At 46.0% G+C, this 22,194-nt stretch overlaps 2 protein-coding genes and 1 long non-coding RNA gene across 5 annotated transcripts; 1 reads left to right on the plus strand and 2 right to left on the minus strand.

Annotated features, from left to right (window-relative positions):
- Positions 1–482: 482 nt before the first annotated feature.
- On the minus strand, positions 483–5,256 carry TFPT (TCF3 fusion partner). 3 transcript variants are annotated; one of them, XR_014540933.1, is made up of 7 exons: positions 4,945–5,254; positions 3,564–3,797; positions 2,606–2,676; positions 2,251–2,320; positions 1,901–2,137; positions 1,027–1,558; positions 483–985 (listed from the first exon to the last, which is right to left on the minus strand). XR_014540933.1 is itself a non-coding variant. In XM_083581969.1 (6 exons), the coding sequence occupies exons 2-6, from the start codon at positions 3,786–3,788 to the stop codon at positions 1,424–1,426; spliced, it is 738 nt and encodes a 245-aa protein (XP_083438095.1). In that variant the 5' UTR covers positions 3,789–3,797; positions 4,873–5,256; the 3' UTR covers positions 483–1,423. The 3 variants fall into 3 exon arrangements, 2 of the variants coding, with proteins under 2 accessions (XP_083438095.1, XP_083438094.1); XM_083581969.1 differs by having other exon boundaries at positions 483–1,558; positions 4,873–5,256; XM_083581968.1 differs by having other exon boundaries at positions 483–1,558.
- A 390-nt stretch (positions 5,257–5,646) lies between these two features.
- Positions 5,647–16,806, plus strand: PRPF31 (pre-mRNA processing factor 31). Its single transcript, XM_083581967.1, has 14 exons — positions 5,647–5,789; positions 7,059–7,243; positions 7,436–7,496; positions 7,715–7,798; positions 8,253–8,350; positions 8,647–8,753; positions 9,769–9,938; positions 10,567–10,724; positions 10,828–10,917; positions 11,048–11,175; positions 11,984–12,056; positions 13,088–13,216; positions 13,890–13,988; positions 15,330–16,806. The coding sequence occupies exons 2-14, from the start codon at positions 7,070–7,072 to the stop codon at positions 15,456–15,458; spliced, it is 1,500 nt and encodes a 499-aa protein (XP_083438093.1). The 5' UTR covers positions 5,647–5,789; positions 7,059–7,069; the 3' UTR covers positions 15,459–16,806.
- Positions 16,360–19,925, minus strand: LOC310747515. Its single transcript, XR_014540934.1, has 2 exons — positions 17,845–19,925; positions 16,360–17,739 (listed from the first exon to the last, which is right to left on the minus strand). It is a non-coding gene; the product is annotated as an uncharacterized lncRNA (long non-coding RNA).
- Between the last annotated feature and the right edge of the window lie 2,269 nt (positions 19,926–22,194).

The following is a 22,194-nucleotide window of genomic DNA, read 5'->3' on the forward strand; positions in this document are numbered from 1 at the left end:
AAAGCATTGCTAAAGGGGTTGGGACACTTAACCAAGCTTAGGTATCACAGCTTCCTCTTTCAAGGGACACTGGGTATTGCAGTTCACCTGAGAGTAATTCCTGGCACCTTTACAAAACTGCCTGGCCCAGGAGACTTGAAGGGAAGCAATGACAGTGTGCCCTGAGACCAATTGTTAGGTTTGGCAGCTCCCTTGAAATGGATCAGTTGGGGAGGGAATGAGGAAGGGGAAGGAAAGGAAGTGTGCAGTATTCTGCAGCCCTCAAAGAAACATGAAAATAAACTTAACGGGTGGGCAGAATTTAATCCAGGCACCACTGCTCTGCAGTAGATCTGGAAGAAGTGCCTAGTCCTTATGGCTTTGAAGAAGAATGGGGGAGAGGGGTTTAGTGCCTTCCTCTCTCTGACTGGCAGAGAAAATAAGCAAACACTTGACAAATTTGCTAATCTTGCATAATTTGCACATGTTGTAGGAGTCTACTGTTTTTAGTACAGAATTGGCTTTAATATATTGTGCCTCACGGTTAAGATACTCATAAAAATCTTGGCTTGGAAAGCAAAGCAGCAGAGTTCTCTCGCAGCTGTAAGAAGACTCCTCATTCACTGAGAACATTTGTCACACAAAACAGCAGCTAATTCTGTTTCCTTTCTTGAACGGTGCATGGAAGCCAGCTCCTGCACACCACTTTCAATCTGCATTATACATTTAAAGCAGTATTATGCCACTTTTGGGGGCAGTCGTGGCTTCCTCCAAAGACCCCAATTCCCCTGACAGAGCTACTATTCCCAGGGTAGTTTAGAAATCCCTCTTCTCTGGGAATTTTGAGAATTGTAGCTCTGGGAGGGGAATAGGGAGCTCCCAACAACTCTCAACAGCCTTACCAAACTACCGTCCCCAGGATTCTCTGGGGGAAGCCAAGAATGTTTAAAGTGGCATAAAAGTGCTTATAAACATATGGTGCCCATGTGGCCTCAGTCAGAGATCACTTAACTCCTTCAGAAACTCACAAATTGTGCGGCCCAAGACATGTAAGACATACAAATTCTACATACATACCCATTCCCACCCCATACTTAAGCTTTTGGACATTGGTAGCAGAATCCATTCATGTCCCTAATGCAGATAGACTTGAACACTATTAATACATTGGCTTTCAAATTTTGTTAAGTTAGCGCAGTCCATTTTGTCTTCCAGCACCTGCCCCTCAGCCGCACAGTGTCAGTTCAGATCGAGTGCACTCCAAGTAGCTGAGAGTTCCACAGTCCGTCTCTTGCTAGCTCTTAAAATGTGCTTGTGCTCCTTTCAGTCCAAAACGCGTCCCCAGATGACTGATCAGCGGACAGCGCAGAGGCCTCTTTAACCCAGGAGGGAGGCAACTGACGTTCAGATATACATATAGAGTCTCCTTCATGAGTGGCCAGCCTCAGTCGAAATCAGAACAGGCCCCTGGGCTAGAGAACTTTGAATAATGGAGTAACTTATCCTGAGGACTAGACTGCTGCCAGGCTGGAGTGAGGACATCCTCTTGCTCACACTGGAAATCCTCTTCAGACTTTATCTGCAGCCACAAAAACCAAAGCAGTGATTCAAAACACAGTTTCAAGCCAAACAGAAGCGCTCTGCGTGAGGGGGGAAGAAAGGGGATGCTTTCAAACTCTTATGTGTGATAAACCAGCAGGACTAGAAGCTTGTTTAAAAACAGAAGACAAAATCCTGAATTTGTATTATGGTAGCAGATTCTGTGTAGCCGACGGCTGGAGTATATATAACCCAGGAATATGCCAGTCTACAATTATATCTGGCCACATTCCCTGCCTAACCCCCAAAGGTAGTGTGTAGGTTAAGTTTGTATGGTCATCTATATATTCTCAAAGTTGAAAGCCTTTATGTTCTCCCGTACCTGCACAGGAAACTCTTCCATAGGAAGCAACGTTTGGGCTGCTCGGCGTAACCTCACTTCCTTTTCCTCCCGCATGTGGCGCCGCCGCTTCTTACTGGTGGGGCCCTCAGTAGGTGAGATACTTTCAGCCTCTGGGGCAGGCAAAGGACCCGAGAGACACCTGGGGGTGTCTTTCTCGGGGGGCTCATTCTCTGTGTTGCCAGGAGCTGGAGCATCAGTGCTGTGACTACCTTCATCCTAGTCAGAGAAAATGATTCAGCTATAACTCTTCCATCCTAACATTCCTTCCACCCATAAGAAGGTAACATGGACATGTCCTTATTTCCTTAGACCAGCTGTGTGTTTCTTACCTCCAGGACAATATCAAGGTGGCCTTGCCTGTAATCATCACCATAAGAATCAAGGACCCTCATGAGGAACCTGAAGGGAAGTAAGAGTCTATTACAAAGATAATCTGCTGACAAGACATCCCCACTAATCCTCTTTAATAACTCTGTTCTTTTGCAAGGTGTTGTTGATGTAGATGATTCACTGTTATGAGATGTGGTAACAGCTGTCAGTTTGGATGGCTCTAAATGAGGGATCTGATGAATTCATGGAGAATTTGTCTGCTGAGCATGAAAATTTAATAGACCCTCCTTGTTCAGGGAAAGGTATTTAAATCTCCCCACCCCTCACACTCCCATGACATACTACCAGACATACCTTCTCTCCTGTTTAAGCCGCAGTGTTATTCTCTGGACCTGATGCAGCCGGTTTAACATCCTCTCATTCACCTGTATTTGTGGGTAATGTCACCAGAATACATCAGAATTTTGCCTCTCCCACACCCAGCCTTGTATTCCACTCACCCACCCAGTGGTCCCTTCTCCTTGGTCACTGTTTGGGTCTTCATTTGGTCCAGTTTACCACCCCATGGCCAAGAATCTCTTACTTCTTGTCCACCTACAGCTAGTATGGCATAGTGGGTAGAGTACAGACCCAAGTTTAAAACTCCACTCAGCCCCCAAAGATGCTGGGGGACATTGGGCTAGGGCTTGTCTCGTTTTACTTTGCTCAGAGGATTCTTGGGAATATATTTAATATCTTCATCTGATCACCATCTGAAGCCCTTCTTCGTGTGCCTCTTCCATGAGAATGGGCCTTTTCTGTGGTGGCTTCCTGTTTGTGGAGTGCTCTCCCCATGGAGGCTCACCTGGCACTTTCATAACATATCTTTAGGTACCAGGTGATAATGTTTCTCTATAATCAGGCACTTGGCTGATTAACATTCTATGACCTTTCAAATGTGTTTGTAGGAGGGGGTTATTGGTTTGTTTTTCTTTTATTATGCATTTTGTGTTCTCATTTTGTGCTTTTATGTTGTGAATCACCCTGTGATCTTTGGATGATCTTTGTACCCAAGGTGTCACTGATTTCCAAATACTTTGGCAGAGCACATGTTTGGCAAGCAGAAAGTCCCAGGTCCAGTCCCTGGCTGGGAAAGAATGAGAGCTCCTGACAATGAGAGCAGACAGTCCTGGGCTACATAAATGAATAAAAAGGCAGCTCCATGAGCTCATACCTGAAGTCAAAGCAGAGCTCAACCCACTGTGGCAGCTGTTTGTTATTTTTCCCCAACTGGTGTATTAAAATGATTCCCCCTCTTCAGCCAATCCTTTACCTGCTCTAACTCCTTGCAGCGCCGAGCAAGAGCCTGGCATTTGCGCCGTGTCATTTCCTGCTGCCTCAATGCCCCCTCTTCCTCCTCCTCTTCTGGTATTCCACCATCGGCAAACTCCACCTCTGTCTCCAGTTCACTCTCGAGGATATTGCCACCAAAAAGAGGAGGCAGTGCCAGCTCTGATCCAGGGGGCACAGAGAATTCTTCAAAGCCCACACCAGCCATGATTGCGTTCTGGAGATGTAAAGAGAAAGAAACTGACATACTAACCAATATTAACCATCCTCCTCCCCAATCTGAATATCTAATGGTGGTACTCAAAAAGCTACATTCCCTTTACACCCCAATTTCCTATGTCATGTGAGACAGGAAACAGGTACATTTACAAAAAGGATGGGGAACCTGTGATCCTCCAGAAGTTGCTGGATGACAATTCCCATCTTCCCTGGCCATTGGTCATTCTGGCTGCGTAAGATGGGAGTTCCAGTCCAGCAACATCTGAAGGGCCACAGGCTCCACACTGCTGATTAACAAGGACAAGGGTATTAGTATCACAAGAGATGACCAAAGGGGCAGCCACTATTATGGGCTTGGGAGCATAATCCACCTGCAATTTTTTTAAAAAAGCAAACAGTGAAATATATTTTCTTACAGCTCTCTGTGGATGCACAAATTTGTATTTAAATGTTCTATAATCTATATTCCTAAATACTCAATTTTTCAGAAGTTTAAATTTTCCTTACATACTAAAGTTCCTTTAAAAAATCATTTCATCAACCCATAAAATATTGAGATTTCTAATTTCCAAGTAGGAGAAACAGCATGTCCTCTAAATGGGTAGACACTGTGCCATGTGCTGTTGCCACAATCCATTTTATGAGTAGGTGTCCCACCAAAATTAAAAATGTATTATTCACAATCTTCCAATATACTGCCAGAAAGTAAATGTAAAAGGTAAGGGACCCTGGATGGTTAAGTCCAGGCAAAGGCGAATACCTGCCAGAAAACAGATACAACTGTTCCTGTTATTCAGTTAGAGAATACAAGATACTTTGGTCATACTATTTTCCGCGTTTATCCATCTCTATGGTTCAGAAAAGACTGCAATGCAGTACATGAACAGGCTTAAAAGAAGCTGAATAAAACTTGGTTCTAGCACCTCGACTTCAATTAAAGGAGCTCAGGCTCTGCTTCTGACGAACCTCCAGGGAAAGAAGGCTCCAGAGCCAATAAGGAGGAGGATGGCAATTGGCGATTTTAAAATGCCCGATTCCTTTTGCAATGGGATTTCCTAGCACATCAGACGTACCTTAACCCTTCAGATCCTATAGGCGAAATGAGCAACCCTTGAATGAAGGTAATGGGATGGACGGTCGCTTACCGGTGACGTAAGCCCACAACAAAAGCGTTTGAGTTATCGAGACGCCTCGGTTACAGTGAACCACGGTAGAAGAGAAGGTGTCGCGCGCTTATTACGTATTATAGAAGAGCCCACTGTGGAATGTCCTAGCGTTTCGTCGCGCCGTGTTAACGTAAACAGTGGTCGCGTCCCTGATACCGTTTCTCCGGTAGGGGACAGGATCGCTTGGCGCGGTGAAATACGGTTGCGTCGTCACGCCTTTGGATGCGTCGTGGCCTTAGAGATAGGAAAAATAGAGTAACGTAACAGTCTAAACTTCCGGTAAAAATCGAAAGCTGCCGTTGGTGATTCTTTGCCTTTCTCTTAGCTCTATGACCAATAGGTAAGTCAGAGGAAAAATTATGAAAAACTGACGGAAGCGTCAGTTGACATAGTGACATAGTTCAGTATAGCGTATTAGAAACCTACGGTTGGGGTGCTGCCATAAATAGTACTGTTATTTCAAAGGAAACTGACTCGAAACCCTAAGACACTTCCGGCTCCCTTTGGCATGTGCGTGGGTCACCCAGTGCGAAGAGATGACGCAATAGGCAATGCCATAGAGACATAAGTTAGAACGGCACCCCAACTCTGGCCTAGGTTGGTGCCACGCATATGGCGGCACTTGGGCTGAAGCCGAACGCGAACTCTCTTCGTGACCTCTCCTTTTTCTCTATCTCTATCCGTTTTAATGCCTGGCAGAGCGAAGGCGCTCGTTGATGACGACACCAAGGGCGCCAGGTGCATGACGTACTTTTTGCGAGACTGAAAGAGAGAACGTGAGGAGTTCGTTTGTGCGGCGGAGGAGTGGAAGAAAGAAAAAGAAGGTGAGGAGGGAAAGGAGGGAGGGAGGGAGAGGTTAACTGGGGAGCAACCAAAAAGGAGCCCTGGCCTTTGGTTTCCTAAGGGGTAAAGAGAAGTGTAAGGTTTGGGGGCGGGCAGAGAGAGAGAGACGCTACAGTATTGCTGCAAACCTAACCCCGTTTACCTAGGAGTAAGCACCATGGAAGTCAATAGGACTTCCTCCTACACAAACGCGGTGAGGATTGCGCTGTAGATTGAGGTTTCTCGGTAGTTGCAGAAAAGGTGGAGGAAGGTTTGTCTGTTTGCTGCACTTGTGCTGCCTTTTCCCTGAGAAGCTCAGGGTCCCGTAAGAGAGGTCAAGCTCAGTGATAACCGCTATCCCCAAGTCGTCCAGTAACTTGGTTGCTTAGCAGAGATCTGAACCTTGGTCTCCCCAGTCACTACACTACAGTGTAGTGTTTGGCCTATCCTGGTGGTGGTAGCAATAATAACAACAACAACAACAACAACAACAACAATACGGTAGAAATAACAAAAGTAATACTCTCTTCCATACTCTTATCGGTTGGGAATACATTATGGCTCTTCCTTCTAGTTGGATCTTTTGCTGTTTGGGCAGTATCTTGTTTTTCATTTGTGTTCTGCATAGTCATGGAACACTTATATTTCTTCCATTGAGGACCCTTCTGGCACTACACCTACACTGCCTCTTCTGTCTGTATCCTGTGTTTGAGAATGTATACTTCGTTAACAGATTATAAGCATTTCATTGTGATTTCATTTTTTAAAAATCTCTATAAGGCAAAAGGTGGGTTAGTTGGAAACTGAAGAGCTAACTCTAGGTCTCTTAAATTGAAGGGGGTTCCAATGGGGCACTTGTATTTGTGGAAAGGGAGAGATGTTTTTAGAGAGGGGGCTAAGGAAAGGACACATTTGAACTGAGGGGTACAGTGGATCTGGATCTTGTGTTGATGGGTGTCTAGCAAATGTGTGTGGCTCTCTGGGGGTTGCTGCTACCTCATAAGTGTTGTATTAGATCAGTGTGGTGGCCTCCAGCAGTCTGTTGGACCTCAACTGCCTTCAGCCCCAGCCAGCTTCGCTAATGGGTGGGAATGATTGGAGTCACAGTTTACAACCTTTGGAGGGCACTGTGTTGGCTACCCTTGGGTTAGATAGTGGTTAGACTTTCTCCTAGTCTAGTACTGTGGGAAATAACAAATCAATAAGACTCTGGATATTTATGTCACTTATTATGGTTTTCTCTTGTGCCCCTCCCTTTTTCTCCTTTGCAGCCTGATCCATCATGTCTTTGGCAGATGAGCTTTTGGCTGACCTCGAAGAGGCAGCAGAAGAAGAGGATGGCAGCTTTGCAGATGAAGAGGACGAGCCTCCCATTGAGGATGTCCAGGAGGAAATGCAAGTGGATCTGGCAACTGATTCAGTCAAGAGTATTGCCAAGCTCTGGGACAGTAAGACGGTGAGAGAAAATGAGCTTGGCTGCCGGGCCAATATGTATAGAAGCGATGGTTTTCAAAATAGTGTTCAACCTGGGGTCCAATGGTTCTATAAACTGTCTTTTCCTTTTTGGGTATAGTCTGGGGAAGTTAACCCTTTAAAGGTACCCTCTTCAAAAAGTAAGACTCAACTTTTTGTTTTTTCTCTTGTGCAGTTTGCTGAAATCCTGCTGAAGATTGAGGAATACATCAGCAAACAGCCCAAAGCATCTGAAGGTACTGAGAGTCTCTGGCTGAGATTTCCTTTGGAAAAGAGGTCACCCAGCAGATGTGTATGCACACATCACCCAATCTGATTCCTGCAGTATAGAGTCTGCTACAGGACTTCCTTGTCCTGCAGTACAGAGCTAATGAACCCATATGTTCATCCCCCTGTTACCTTATAGTGAGGTGCCCTGTATGGATTTTGACTTTGCATGTTCCTTTCTTATTAGTTCTAGGTCCAGTAGAGGCTGCTCCCGAATATAGAGTCATTGTGGATGCCAATAACCTCACAGTGGAGATTGAGAACGAGCTAAGTAAGTGCTAACCTTAGCCACTCGCTTTGGGGCGAGGGAGGTTGAGAAGGCTTTGAAAACAATACAGTAGCTGCTACCCTGTGAGGGTGGCAGATGATGAGCTAGGGAAGTAGTGAGATTGGGAAAGGCTGGCTTCATTGGACCAGGGGGTGCGATCTAGTAAATAGAAGGGCACATACTGGCCAGACAAACCTTCACAGGAGTTTTGGGATGCAGAGGACATTTGTGTGTTGGTGTCACAGTAGAACACAGACTGTTTTGATAAGAGCACTTTCTTTCTTGGGCAGGAGAAAAGGTTCAGGCTGGCCAATCTCTGAATACGCTATACGGCTCAGCATTAAAACGTCTCTGAGCTAGTATATTCTGGGAGGCCTACTTTTATTCTCACTAGTGTAATGACGCTCTACGTTTCTGTCTGTTTTGTAAAAGGTCGTCTTTGCCTCTCTCTTTTCAGATATTATTCACAAGTTCATTCGAGACAAGTACTCCAAGCGGTTTCCTGAACTAGAATCCCTTGTTCCAAATGCACTGGACTACATCCGGACTGTCAAGGTATTGTGTCTGTCCGTGTCTTGAACTTTGCAAAGTCAATTCTTTACATTTGCATCGATGACTAGCCCAACCCTCATATAACTTTTGCCACATTTAGCGGAGGTGCTCTATGTTCAAATGGCTATTAAGATTGTAACTCAGATAATACATACTGTATTATGAGACCAGGATTCTCTAAGTAAGCTTGGGGCTTCAGTTAAACATGGTTACAGTGCCTCCCACCTGTGCTTTTCGGGGGGGTGCTTTCTGTCTTCTTCAATGGCTAACTTCTGTTTTAAAACATTTGAACCTCGCAGGAACTAGGGAACAGTTTGGACAAATGCAAGAACAATGAGAATCTTCAGCAGATCCTCACCAACGCTACAATCATGGTGGTCAGTGTCACGGCATCCACTACCCAGGGGTAAGGCTCTGCACAGGAAAAGAGGAGGTTTTTGGAAGGGTATGGGAGATTGGAGGGCATCTGGACTGGGAGAGGGATATAGACTGGATTTGCAAATGGTGCTGTACCATTCCAGGCTGCAGGTGAGGGAATTACTTTCCAAAATTCCCTGTAAGAAGAATACTCCTATGTTGAAGGGACAGTGTCTAGCTTAGCCCTTTTCCCCTTGGTGTGCTAGTGCTTTTTCCTCCCTTTACAGATTTCTCTTGATATATAGGGGAGCATTGAAAAATAATATCTTATCTCTGGCAGCATGGAGTACTACAGTCTACTGTACCACTTGTTCCACTGTCTATAGAGCAGGCCCAGAATCATGGCAGTTTTCCCTTTATGGGATTTTACCACAGAGAATAGATTTTGGATGAGAGAGTGTGGCTTTTAGGTCACTGCTTGGTTGTCAAGAGAGTGGCCTTCAGACAATTACGGTCTGTCTTATCACATGAAGAGACAGGAGGCACCTGGCAGATCACATGATAAATGGTATGAGTTAACTTATTGATGACTCACGGCTTACATATGCTGGTGGAGATAGGGTGTGGGGTTGCAGATCAAAATATGCAAGGGGGACCTGCAGCAAAACATTGCAGTTGAATTGCTCCCATTCAGGTTTTCAGCCATCTGTTTCCCATCCTCAACTGTTAGCCAGCATTCCCTGACCACTAAGCATGCTCAGTCTTTATAGGGCTGCATTTGGGGCTCCCCTGCCTTTGGGCTTTCCAACAATTTTGCTGTATGACTGCAAACTGTGGGGCTCTCAAAATCCACAGATATCTCCCATTTTGTGTATGTGGATAGTGCCATATGTAAGGCTATGTAAGGATCCATGCTCAGAGATAGAATATTAACATATAGGGTGGTCTTGAGAGCTTTGAAACAAATGCCACGCTCTGGGCATGGAGCGATGGTGCGGATATAGTGAACCAGACCTGATGACCTATGTATCTCGGCCTCAAGCATTGCCTCTCTCCTGCTGCAGGCAGCAGTTAACTGAGGAAGAATTGGAGCGCATTGAGGAGGCCTGCGACATGGCCCTGGAGCTGAACCAGTCTAAACACCGCATCTACGAGTATGTGGAGTCCCGCATGTCCTTCATCGCCCCCAACTTGTCCATCATTGTGGGAGCCTCCACTGCTGCTAAAATAATGGGTGAGACTCTCAGTGGAGCTCTGTGGGCTTGGGTCCTCGTGTATCAGAATATGGAAACTTGGGATTGTATCAGAATTGGAGTAGATTCATTGGAATTGATGGATGTGACTAGCTTAAGTCTTGTAATGTAAATGGGTCTATTCTAGTGTAATTTAGTTGAATGTATAAGTAAGTCTGTCATTGGCAGAGAGGGACACAAAGGTCCCTAGATTCTGAAAGGAATGTAAAGCCTTCTCTGAAAGGGTCAAACACCCGTCCTGATTGGATACTATGGGGAAATCATTTAATTTTTACAGTTCATCTTTCCAAATCCAAAGACTGCCAAAGTACTGCATTTCACAAAAGAACACGAGTGCTAATGTAAAAAATTATAAACTTGAAGCCATGAATTAAATGGTCCAAGAAATTTAGCAGCATCTGTCATGTTGTTGATGTATGATCAGTTCTGGCAGGTCTCTGTGGCCAGGAACAGCAAAGAGCTCTCCTTGCACACAAGGAGAGGAACTTTGTTTACAAATCCCAACAGGCCAGGGAGAAGCCATGGTTTGGCTGATCAAAAACCCCGAACCACCTTGGCCCTTGGTCCCACAACTAGCATTCATTCCATATTGCCTTCCCTTCTCTCAAGGCATTGCCGGTGGCCTCACAAACCTCTCCAAGATGCCAGCCTGCAACATCATGCTTCTGGGGGCCCAGAGGAAGACACTGTCTGGATTTTCCAGCACTTCGGTGCTGCCTCACACTGGCTACATCTATCACAGCGACATTGTACAGTCGTTGCCTCCGGTAGGTGTGAGTGAGTCTGCCCCTCCTCCTTTCTCTGTTGAGTTGATGCATGAGTTTCCTAACAGCAACCAGCCAACCTGTGCCTTTGATTCCTTCCTTGCAGGACTTGCGAAGGAAGGCAGCTCGCTTGGTATCAGCAAAATGTACACTGGCAGCGCGTGTGGACAGCTTTCACGAGAGCTCTGAAGGGAAGGTATGTGGTACAAGGCAAAAGCTCCGGGATCCTGGGGGAGTGGCTGGTGTGAGAAGCATAAAGGAGGGCCCCAAGGGGGTGGCTGCTTTGTAAGCACTTTTTGCTCTTTTATCCTTCTGCTACCATTCAGGTTGGCTATGACCTCAAGGAGGAAATTGAAAGGAAATTTGACAAGTGGCAGGAGCCACCTCCTGTCAAGCAAGTGAAGCCACTGCCAGCACCCTTGGATGGACAAAGGAAGAAACGTGGAGGACGCAGGTGCGGCGGAGAGAATTGAAGAGATGTCTTGCGGCAGGGGCAGGGTGGGAGGCAGACCTGGCTGAGCTGGCTGAGGCAGCTAGGAGGGTGGTGTTAAGCGTGCTAGGAAATAAGTACAGTTGTACCTCGGAAGTCAAACAGAATCTGTTCTGGAAGTCCGTTCGATTTCCAAAACATTCAGAAACCAAAGTGTGGCTTCTGATCGGCTGCAGGAAACTCGTGCAGCCAATCGGAAGCCGCGCCGGATGTTCGGCTTCCAAAAATCGTTCGAAAACCGGAACACTCACTTCCGGTTTTCGATCGTTTGGGAGCCAAGGCATTTGAGATCCAAGGTATGTCTGTATTAGGGAATCCCTGATCTACTTTTAATATATACACACCTGTTAAAATCAAACCAGAGTAATGGCATTTTATCTTTTCCATCAAATATTCTTTTCTCATGGAAAAAAAGATTTTAATGCAACAATTCATTTTGCTTTTTCAAAACATTAGTTTTAAAACTTATTTTTCCTCATAATACAGTCACTGGTATGTTTCTTGAGCCCAGAATTATGCCAGAATATTGGGGAGGTGTGGAGTATAAGAAAGTTTCAATTTCCACATTAGTGGAGGTAGGAGAGGGTCAGGTCAGGTTGTATCAGAATTCTGTAAACTTGCGTGTCTCGTTGAGATGAACGCAGGAATCCTGGCATTTCAGCCCTTTGTCTCTATGCCAAACACTGCTTTCATTCTTGGCAGCAACACTCTGTCCTTGCATCATTCAGTTCTCAGCTGCCAATCTTAAAAGTGCTTTTCCTTGCTCCTTCAGATATCGCAAGATGAAGGAGCGTCTCGGTCTAACGGAAATCCGGAAGCAGGCAAACCGGATGAGCTTTGGAGAGGTAAGGAGTCCTGCATAGTCTCCTTGTGTAGGATTTCTCTTGGTCTTTGGGTGTTAGGGGCTGTCTAATCCCTCAGGAGGGCAGGAGTAGAAACTGGGAGTTTCGGACGGTTCAGACTCTGTTCCCCAACTGTGCCTTTTTAACTGGTACAATGGAATGGGAGAAGTAACAGAAATCTTTTGTGGGGCAGGGATCTCTGGGTTGCTTTACATTTTATGTAAGATAAGCACTTCCAAGTAATACAAAGCATTAAATTTGACAAGCCACATGTGCATTTTGCTGTGTCCAGAAGCTGCACGTCTGCCCACATCTACATGCAGGAATATTTTGGGTAGCGGTTATGTGTTATATGGCCACATGCAGGCTTCACACTTCTATGTGTGCACAGATTAGATAAATTTAATTTAAATTAGATAAATAGGATGAGAAGTGGTTCTGAGAAGGCTGATGGAACGGACGGATAACTAGATGTATTTATAGCCTTGACAAATAATAAGTTTTCTGTCCCCTCTGCTTTGGATGTACTTGCATGTGACCCAACCCAGGCCATTTCAGGGAGGCTCACCTTGGCACACAATTACCTTTGTGGCCAGGGAGAGTCGCTCTCGTGTAGTGATCAGAGTGCTGGGCTCAGGCCAGGATTCAAATCCTCGCTCAGTCATAAAGTGCATCACATGACCTTGTGCCGATCACCCTACAACAGGCTTGTTGTGAGAACAAAGTGTGGATGGAGGGAGGGAACCATTTATGTCAACTTTACCACCTTAGAAGAAAGTTTGGATATAAATATAGGGACCAATTTGCCTCTTCCTAGATTGCAGGGTTAGTGGTGGGGCTGTCTTTTGGATCTATAGGCTAAAATAAAAAAGGGAATTTCAAAAGCACCTGTTGTCTTTTATTGAGCCACTTGGGGTGGGGGGGAGGGGTTGCATTCTCATTGAAACTGTCAACTTGGTCATCAGTCCTGTACTATCTAATCCAAACTTGGCCTTTTCTTTGTGCTACGCTTCTTATCTCCACACCTTTGCTAGATTGAAGAAGATGCTTACCAGGAAGACCTTGGTTTCAGTCTGGGCCACCTAGGGAAGTCAGGCAGCGGCCGAGTCCGGCAGACGCAAGTCAACGAGGCCACGAAGGCCCGCATCTCAAAGACGCTGCAAGTAAGGAAATGGGGACTGGATGTGGAGTGCCGGGAGCTGTGAATCATCTTATGACTGGGTCCATCAAGGCTGCATTTCTAAGCCTCTGGACCTGGGCTGGGGCTGTTCATTCCTGAAGGCAGCATCACATTGTCCTCTTGAGGTTTCGGCAAACAGCTGCACTGAGCAACCAGATCAGAGCTCTTACTGCAGTGTAATTATGCCGAGCATGTATGTCCTATTGTTACTCAGAGCGCTCAGGAAATACTCCCAGGCCAACAAGCTCTGTGTGGAGCAGCCCTCGAGAGCTTCAGCAGGCACAGAATTAGACTAATTCTATGGTCACATTGCTGGCCATTAGTCTCTGATAAGGGTAGGCAATTTCCCTGTTCCAAGTGGCTTTTTAATGTTGAGGTGAAGGGTGCCACACTAGGTTTTGTCTGTGGTTGGAGAAATAATGTGTCAGGGCTACTGGAGCGGCTACTGAGCCAGGGAGGGCAGGATATGAGTGTCACATGCGTTTGACATGCTTTTTGGTACTAGGGAAGGTAACAAATTAAAGGCATGGCTTTGGACAGCCAGCCATTTGGTTGTTCCCCTGCCCCGTGCTTTAGCATCACTTCCCTCTCACTTCACTGTCTCCTCTATGAAAGGCCTAACACCCGTGACTTTTTGCATTTGTCCTCCCAACCAGCGCACACTCCAGAAGCAGAGCATGGTGTATGGAGGGAAGTCCACCATCCGGGACCGCTCCTCGGGCACTGCGTCCAGCGTGGCCTTCACTCCGCTGCAGGTAAGCACCACACCTGGCTCTGCATTCCCTGAATTACCTGTAAGTGGCACTGACAGGGGCTGAGTGTACAAAGAGCTGTGTGTGCTGGGCTCCAGGAGTTTTGGAGAACTGAGTGTGTGCCTGGCAAAGATGCTGAGAAGTCCCAACGGATGAAAGAAGAACCTTTGTGGGGAGTGCTGTTGTGCTCATGTTCTGCTTGGGGCTTCCCAGACGAGCGTTGGGATGGCTACACTGGGAAAAGGATGTTGGGCTATGTTTCTTTCCTCTGATCCAGCAGGGTTCTTTGGTTCTTAAATACTTTTTGTTTGCTGTAGTTTTTAGGGTTTTTTTAATGAGGGTTATAGAATGCTATGGGGACGCGGGTGGCACTTCGGGTTAAACCACAGAGCCTAGGACTTGCCGATCAGAAGGTCGGCGGTTTGAATCCCTGCGACGGGGTGAGCTCCCGTTGTTCGGTCCCAGCTCCTTACAACCTAGCAGTTCGAAAGCACGTCAAAGTGCAAGTAGATAAACAGGTACCGCTCCGGCGGGAAGGTAAACGGCGTTTCTGTGTGCTGCTCTGGTTCGCCAGAAGCGGCTTAGTCATGCTGGCCACATGACCCGAAAGCTGTCTGCGGACAAACGCCGGCTCCCTCGGCCTATAGAGCGAGATGAGCGCGCAACCCCAGAGTCGGTCACGACTGGACCTAATGGTCAGTGGTCCCTTTACCTTTTTATAGAATGCTAGAATACATTTTTCTTGGCTGAAACCCTAATACCTCTCTGTCTCCCCACCCTCACTGTTCTGCTTGCAGCACTTGAGGAGGAAAGATTATAAGCTCATGTGTGCAATATCGGTTGTTATTGTATAATAATAACAACAACAACATTAGTTGTATTTTTGCACTAAGGTGTCTCAGTAAAAACAGAAAGGACCAGGACTTTAAAGCCAGATATAAAAACAGCAATACAGAAAAAATTAAATACAGTATTGTAAATTTATTTCAAGGAAGAAATCGTACCCACCGCATGGATGAGTGCAAAAATGGCCCTGGACATAGCTAACTACCCTCCCAGTGAAAAACTGAAAGCTGGGTAAATAACAATGTCTTTTGCCTTGCACTTAAAAAAATACAACAATGGTGCTAGGCAGGTTTCTCTTGGGAAAGCGTTCCACCAACTAGGAGCACACCAAACAATTTACTTCTGTCCAAGGCGTAGAAGCTGGAGATTTGGAGGGCGCGTGTTGTCGTAATTCAGTGCCTCTCCTACTTTCTAAAGGCAGCAAGATCTCTGGACCCTGCATTTTTTTAAAATAGCCTCCCTCTCTCATATTCACCTCCCCTCTCCTCTTGTTTCCAGGGTCTGGAGATTGTGAACCCTCAGGCAGCTGAGAAGAAGGTAGCCGAAGCAAACCAGAAGTACTTCTCCAGCATGGCTGAATTCTTGAAGGTGAAGAGCGAGAAAAGTGGCATCATGTCCACCACATAGCCCTCTTGCCACGGACGCTGTCCCTCCCCTTTGACTAGCAGTTTGAACCATGACCCAAATTCAAGAAGAGGAGCCTTTGCACAGAAAACAGGCCTTTGTTGGTGTTCCAAGATGGCCTGGCAGTTCAGAACTCTCCATTCTCCCGGGCCCAAGTGGTGCCTTGTGGTTCTCTCCCTACCCTGCTTTTCTTTCTTGAGAAACGTCATTGTCAGGGAGCCTAGTATTCTGGCGGGGGGGGCGGAGCAGCAGGGGGAGGCAAGCAGTAGAGAGGATTGAGTTCTCTTCCCTGGTCTCATGCAGTATTCAGAAGCAGGCTACTGAAGGTGTGAGCTGTTTATAAGGGCATGGAGTGGTTAGCTTAAAGGAGTAACTTGAATGAACTTACAACATCCCAACCATGGCTTTATATCATCCTGAGTACGATCCTCTTCATTGTTAGCCCAAGTTTTAAATGAAACTGAGGTTGTAAAAATACCAGCATGAATACAAGTAATGCTTACCAGAGCACTTCTCCCTTGCTGTGTTGGTTTAGGAGTTACTAACCCTTCGTCCTGTTTCACGATCTGGAACTAAACAACAGATTTACTGGTTATAGTGCGTGTATCTCTCTCCCCATACAAGTAGATTCAAGTTTGTCCTGTAAAAGGACTGTGCTGTGTGTGCGCTGTCATTTGGCAGGAACTGAAATTTCAAAATGCTCTATGCTCAAGTTCTATGGAAGGTTATATCTATGTATGAATGTGCTGGGGTGGTAGAATAAATAGCTTTGCAGTTACATGGAACTGTGAGTGCAGGACTGGCAACTTTGGGGGATATGAAGGTAACTGATTCCATTTCTTACTGTGGAAATGAGTGGCTCATTAAGGGAATCACACTTTTCTCGTGGTGTCTGACTTTCAGATGTGGTAGGAAAAAGCAATAGTTATTAAAGAATAAGACACTTTTTTCTCCCATGAGAGAGAAGTGACTGGTTGATTCCGTAGGTGAGACAACTGCAGGGACTGCAGGGAGGGAGGCAGGAGGGAGATGTAATTCGCTGGAGGGTAAATTAGATCTGGCCCTATGTTTGCTACATGTAGGACACCCTTCCCTAACCTGATGCCCTCCAGATGTTTTGGACAGCTCCCATGAACCCTAGCCAGCACAGTCGAGGAAGACTTGATGTATAGATGCCATGTTTTCTCTCTGCAGTCTAGAAAAAACTCTAAATTCATGCTGATTTCTGGATGCCTTGCGTGTGGGGAGAGACATATAGGATTTATGGGGTGTCTGTTTTGACAGTGGGAGCATGAAACTTCTTTGTCTGTAACCTGTACATTTTTGGAAAAAATAGAATGGCACCTTTGGAGTCTGTGTTTGTGATCTTTCTGGGTTGGGGAGGGTAGTACTTCCTAAGGAAACTCTCCATATTGATTCTTTTTGCAGGAGCCTGCTTTTTATAACTTTGCAGCATGAAAGGCCTCCTCCACCCCTTTCCATACCACACCTCTACTTTTCAGGCAGGGCTTTGCTTTCCTGTGTTGGGCATAGAATTTGCCATTCTAAAACAAGCTTATTTTTGGTTCTAAACAGGTTGTTTACATTTCCATAGCACAACAATCCAGAGCTGAGGCTGTGGTTGCTCTGCCCAGTAACCGCAAAGCATTCTAGGGTTTGCCTCTTTGCTATTTTTTCTAGGCTTGTTGTTTAATCCCTGCTTGCCTAGAGAAGAATTAGTGATGCCTATTAGACAACAGCCTGTTAAGTAGTTGTCTTATTGCTAGGTGGTAAAGGACCTACATGGGACGCGGGTGGCGCTGTGGGTTAAACCACAGAGCCTAGGACTTACTGATCAGAAGGTCGGCGGTTCGAATCCCTGCAACGGGGTGAGCTCCCGTTGCTTGGTCCCTGCTCCTGCCAACCTAGCAGTTCAAAAGCACGTCAAAGTGCAAGTAGACAAATAGGTACCGCTCCGGAGGGAAGGTAAACGGTGTTTCCGTGCGCTGCTCTGGTTCGCCAGAAGCAGCTTAGTCATGCTGGCCACGTGACCCGGAACCTGTACGCCGGCTCCCTTGGCCAATAAAGCGAGATGAGCGCCGCAACCCCAGAGTCGGCCACGACTGGACCTAATGGTCAGGGGTCCCTTTACCTTTACCTAAAGGACCTACATAAAGTTTCCAGCAGCTGCGGGGGTGGGACAAAGGTAGGAGGAGGACTAGGCCTTTGTGGATTTAAATCAGCTCTTTGCTATTGCTGTGCTTGTCCTGCACCAAGCTCCTCCTAACTTGGTATTTTGTCATGACTATATCATACTGCGGGAGGCAGTGGAAGACAGGAGTGCCTGGCGTTCTCTGGTCCATGGGGTCACAAAGAGTCGGACACGACTAAATGACTAAACAACAACAACATATCATACTTCGTTGGGTATTCTGAGCTCCCTGGGGAAGGAATAGGCCACAAGTTAGTGCTAGAGCACATGGGTAACATCAAGGCTGAGTGTGGCGCTCCAGACCTTTCCACCCAGCCCTCTAGACTTTCAGGCCACGCTCCCTACCCAGCCACAATCTCCTTGAGTGTTTTTGTCTGGCTGGAATGTGTTCTTGAACTCTGGTGTCTGGGTGGAGGATAAAGGGGTGTGTGTGTAGAAGCCAATCTACAGTACAAAGGGAAAACATAATATACTGCTCCACTTACCACAGGCATGTGGTAGCTGGAAAGGTGCCCAAAAGGGCATGTAGCCTTCAGGTTCTCCATCCCTGCTTTGCACCCATAACGTCCTCACAGCAAGAATGCCCAAGCAATAGCTGATGAGCAGAGGCAAGGAGGCTGTGAGAGGCAAGGAGGCTCCCTTCAGAAAATAGAAGCCTTGTCCAAATGAGAACACAAAAAGGAACATAAACTTTGGCAAAAGAAACACAAGCAGGTAATAAAGGGATGCAACCCCCCCCCCCACAAAACACCCTAAGGGATACCTCACAACTTTCATTCCTGCTCTTAAACGGGAGGCGAGGAGGTTGCAGAGAAGCTGAATCAATTACGTATCTGCATTCGTTTTCACTGCAGGGCTGGAGCTGACTCCCTCAGGAAGGGGAGTCGGAAGAACTAAGCGCAACAGTGGTGGCGAGAGACAAAGTTCTAGGCCTTAATAGCAAATTAAAAAATTAAGCTACCATGGGATTCTCTCACCTCCCAAGTTGTTAAAGAACTCAAATGTGGAAATTATTAGTCTTTTAACAACAACAAAAGTTACCTGGTTCCTAAGATCAGCTTCTGTACCAGGGGACTGGGAAGCAATCAAGGTAAAACTAATTTTTAAAAAGAGTCAGGAGGGATGCAGGAAATTACAGAGTAGTTAGCTTAATGTTTGTTCAGGGTAAACTGGTGAAAAACATTAAATATAAAATGATCAAGCATTTAGAAGAACAAGTATTGAAGAAGAATCAACATGATTTCTGTGGGTGTAAGTTGTCTCACTAATATTTTAGGAGTTCTTTGAAAGCGCTATGTGGGCAGGGTGATCCACTAGATGTTGTATTCTTGGACCTCCAGAAAGCTTTTACAAAGCCCCTCACCAAGGGCCTTGGACTGGATGGACTGGTAGCTGAGTTAAAGAATAGGAAGCAGATAATTGGGGGGGAAATTGACAGTTCTGACAAAAGGGGTATAAGTGGGATCTACTAAGGATCTGTATTAGAACCAGTGATGTTAAAGTTCATAAAGAGGTTGTGGGGGGTGGGGTGAACATTAAAGTAGCAAATGTGTGGGGCAAAAAAATCCTAACCACATAGATGTTCACTGACTGGTACTGTATTGGGATTGTAGGGAAAAGCTCAACAAAAAATTGAACCCAGTGAATGGCAACTGTGAAAGTTATGAATTCAGTGCTAGGGATCATTAGGAAAGGGACAGATAATACAATTGCCTATATCATAATACCGTGATGTAAATTATGGTGTGACTACACTTGATATAGTGTGTATAGCTCATTATGCCAGCTTTGAAAAGGATATTGCAGAACTGGAAATGGTGCATTCAAAATGATCAGGGGGCTGCAGCGGCTCCCTTTTATGAGGAAAGGCTACAACACTGGAGGCTTTTTAGGTTGTTTTTTTTAAAAAAATCAGGAAGGAGAGACATTATAGAGGTTTATAGAATTACGTGTGGTATTAGAGAAAGTACTTTGCACACAGCAGATAGTTAGAACTATGGTATTTGCTGGCGTAAGATGTGGGTGACAGACACCAACTTAGATGGATTTAAAGGGATTAGAGAAATTCATGGAGGAAAAAGCCATGTGCTTAACCCTCCTACCTCCCCGCCCCCCACCAGCAGAGTTGCTAGAGAACAACAGCGGGAGAGGGCTCATCGCACTCATCTTCTGCCTGCGTCCTTACCACAAGCATCTGGTTGCTTTACTATGGCAAACGGGATGCTAGGCAAGGCAGACCTCTGGTCTAATCCAGAAGGGTTCTCTTCTTGTTCTTAACCCCCTGGATAGCGGAAAGAGCTGGGCTGTGAAAGGGTTAGGTGCCCTCCAACAGTATAAGGCAGCTTTATGCATTCAGATACGCAGGCAAGGCCCCTTTCTGCAGTGTTCACAAAAGTGGGGCAAGCAGGTGTTAAGAGGTGCAAGTGTGAACGCCCCCTTCTCTTTCTTCAGGTAAATGGTTCAGGCACCCCCAATGCATTTGCTTAATACTATGAAGCTTCTTTCAAAGAACATTGGAGAATGCTGGATCAGGCCAGCAGCCCACATTCAACATGTGAAGTGTATATTTTTAGGACCCTCTTTTTATTTCCGTCATTTTAACTGATTTTAATATTGTGCTTTAATTGTTGTAATCCAACCCGGGACCTTGGGGTTCACACAGTGATGGCCAGACTTGGCCCACCAGCTGTTTTGGGACTACAGTTCCCATCATCCCTGACCACTGGTCCTGTTAGCTAGGGATGATGGGAGTTGTAGTCCCAAAACAGCTAGAGGGCCAAGTTTGGCCAATACTGCCGGTCATAATAATATAGTTCAGCATCATGTTCTCAGAGTGGCTAACCAGATGCCTGTGGAAGCCTGCAAGCAGCACATTGGCACAACAGTATCCTTTAGCCGCTGGCATAAAGAGGCATGACTGTGAAAGCAAAGCATAGCCATGGAGGCCGACAGCCTTATCCTCCATGAATTTGACTCATCTTTTAAAGCAGTCCAAGTTGGTGACCACCGCTGGCTCTTGTGGGAGCGATTACAGACCCTCCAAGTGTCCCTATTTTCCAGGGACAGCCCCAGATTTACACAAGCTGTTCCGGTTTCTTATTTGATCCCAGAATACCCCACTTTTCCTTAGGAGATCCCTATTTTAATCGGAGAAATGTTGAAGGGTATAGTAGGGTTTCCCTATTTTCATCAGAGGCTATGGAGTTATGCGGCCCCTGAGCCAAACTATTCAACATGTAGAAGACATTTGAAGGCAGCCCTGTTTAATGTTTTCTTATTTCCTTGATATGTTGGAAGCCACCTACAGTTACTGGAACAACCCAGTCAGATGGACGAGGTATAAATAATAAAATTATTATTATTATTATTATTATTATTATTATTGAATTTGTTGTTGTTGTTTAGTTGTTTAGTCGTGTCCGACTCTTCGTGACCCCATGGACCAGAGCACACCAGGCACTCCTGTCTTCCACTGCCTCCCGCAGCTTGGTCAAACTCATGCTGGTAGCTTCGAGAACACTATCCAACCATCTCGTCCTCTGTCGTCCCCTTCTCCTTGTGCCCTCCATCTTTCCCAACACCAGGGTCTTTTCCAGGGAGTCTTCTCTTCTCATGAGGTGGCCAAAGTATTGGAGTCTCAGCTTCAGGATCTGTCCTTCCAGTGAGCACTCAGGGCTGATTTCCTTCAGAATGGAGAGGTTTGATCTTCTTGCAGTCCATGGGGCTCTCAAGAGTCTCCTCCAGCACCAGAATTCAAAAGCGTCAATTCTTCGGTGATCAGCCTTTTTTATGGTCCAGCTCTCACTTCCGTACATCACTACTGGGAAAACCATAGCTTTAACTGTACGGACCTTTGTTGGCAAGGTGATGTCTCTCCTTTTTAAGATGCTGTCTAGGTTTGTCATTGCTTTTCTCCCAAGGAGCAGGCGTCTTTTAATAGAACACCCTATTTTCATCAGAGAAATGTTTGTGAGGGGTGGACTCGTCTCAGTTGCATGGCAGTGAATGATGAAGGGTGTGAGGTTATCCTAGTAAGGCTACAACTATCCCTCTAAAAGAGGTGAGCTGCAGCTAGGAGTGAAAATAGTGATGTCTAGACCAGCCATCGCCAACCTGGCGCCCTCCAGATGTTTTGGACTACAAGGCTCCCAAGGCCTGATGGGAACTGTAGTTCAAATCTGGAAGGCGCCAGGTTGGCAAATGTTGGCTGAGACAGAAGTCTATCAATACCCACCTTAGAGTGAGCTCATTACCTCCTGTGTTATTGGCTATTGTGATTTTAAGTGACAGGGTACCTCACTTACCTGTACCAATCAGGATTCTGGGAAAACTCCTTGGCCTCGCCCCCGCCTCACGTTTTTTCACTGTGACCCGCCTCAAACTATGAAAGCCAGTACAAAGGAAGAAGGTTTTTTGGGGGCAGAACAGCCATCCAATGGGAGGCCAACGTGTGCAGGCTTGCTTCGCTACAGCCAATAGAGAATTACCGTTTGGAAATATCCCTCGCCTCCGAATCCCTCTAGCAGCCAAACAGCAATACTATTAGAC

This window comes from Podarcis filfolensis (genome assembly GCF_964270895.1).
Source record: "Podarcis filfolensis genome assembly, chromosome: 13".
Lineage (NCBI taxonomy): Eukaryota > Metazoa > Chordata > Lepidosauria > Squamata > Lacertidae > Podarcis > Podarcis filfolensis.

Excerpts from the sequence above, each read along its gene's own strand:
- PRPF31 (XM_083581967.1), top strand. The coding sequence starts at position 7,070 with ATGTCTTTGGCAGATGAGCTTTTGGCTGACCTCGAAGAGGCAGCAGAA. Across the intron at positions 10,725-10,827 it reads TTGTACAGTCGTTGCCTCCG|GACTTGCGAAGGAAGGCAGC; the intron begins GTAGGTGTGAGT and ends CCTTCCTTGCAG. Across the intron at positions 11,176-11,983 it reads AAGAAACGTGGAGGACGCAG|ATATCGCAAGATGAAGGAGC; the intron begins GTGCGGCGGAGA and ends TTGCTCCTTCAG.
- TFPT (XM_083581969.1), bottom strand. The coding sequence starts at position 3,788 with ATGGCTGGTGTGGGCTTTGAAGAATTCTCTGTGCCCCCTGGATCAGAG. Across the intron at positions 2,677-3,563 it reads GCTGCAAGGAGTTAGAGCAG|GTGAATGAGAGGATGTTAAA; the intron begins GTAAAGGATTGG and ends CCACAAATACAG. Across the intron at positions 2,138-2,250 it reads ACCTTGATATTGTCCTGGAG|GATGAAGGTAGTCACAGCAC; the intron begins GTAAGAAACACA and ends TTCTCTGACTAG.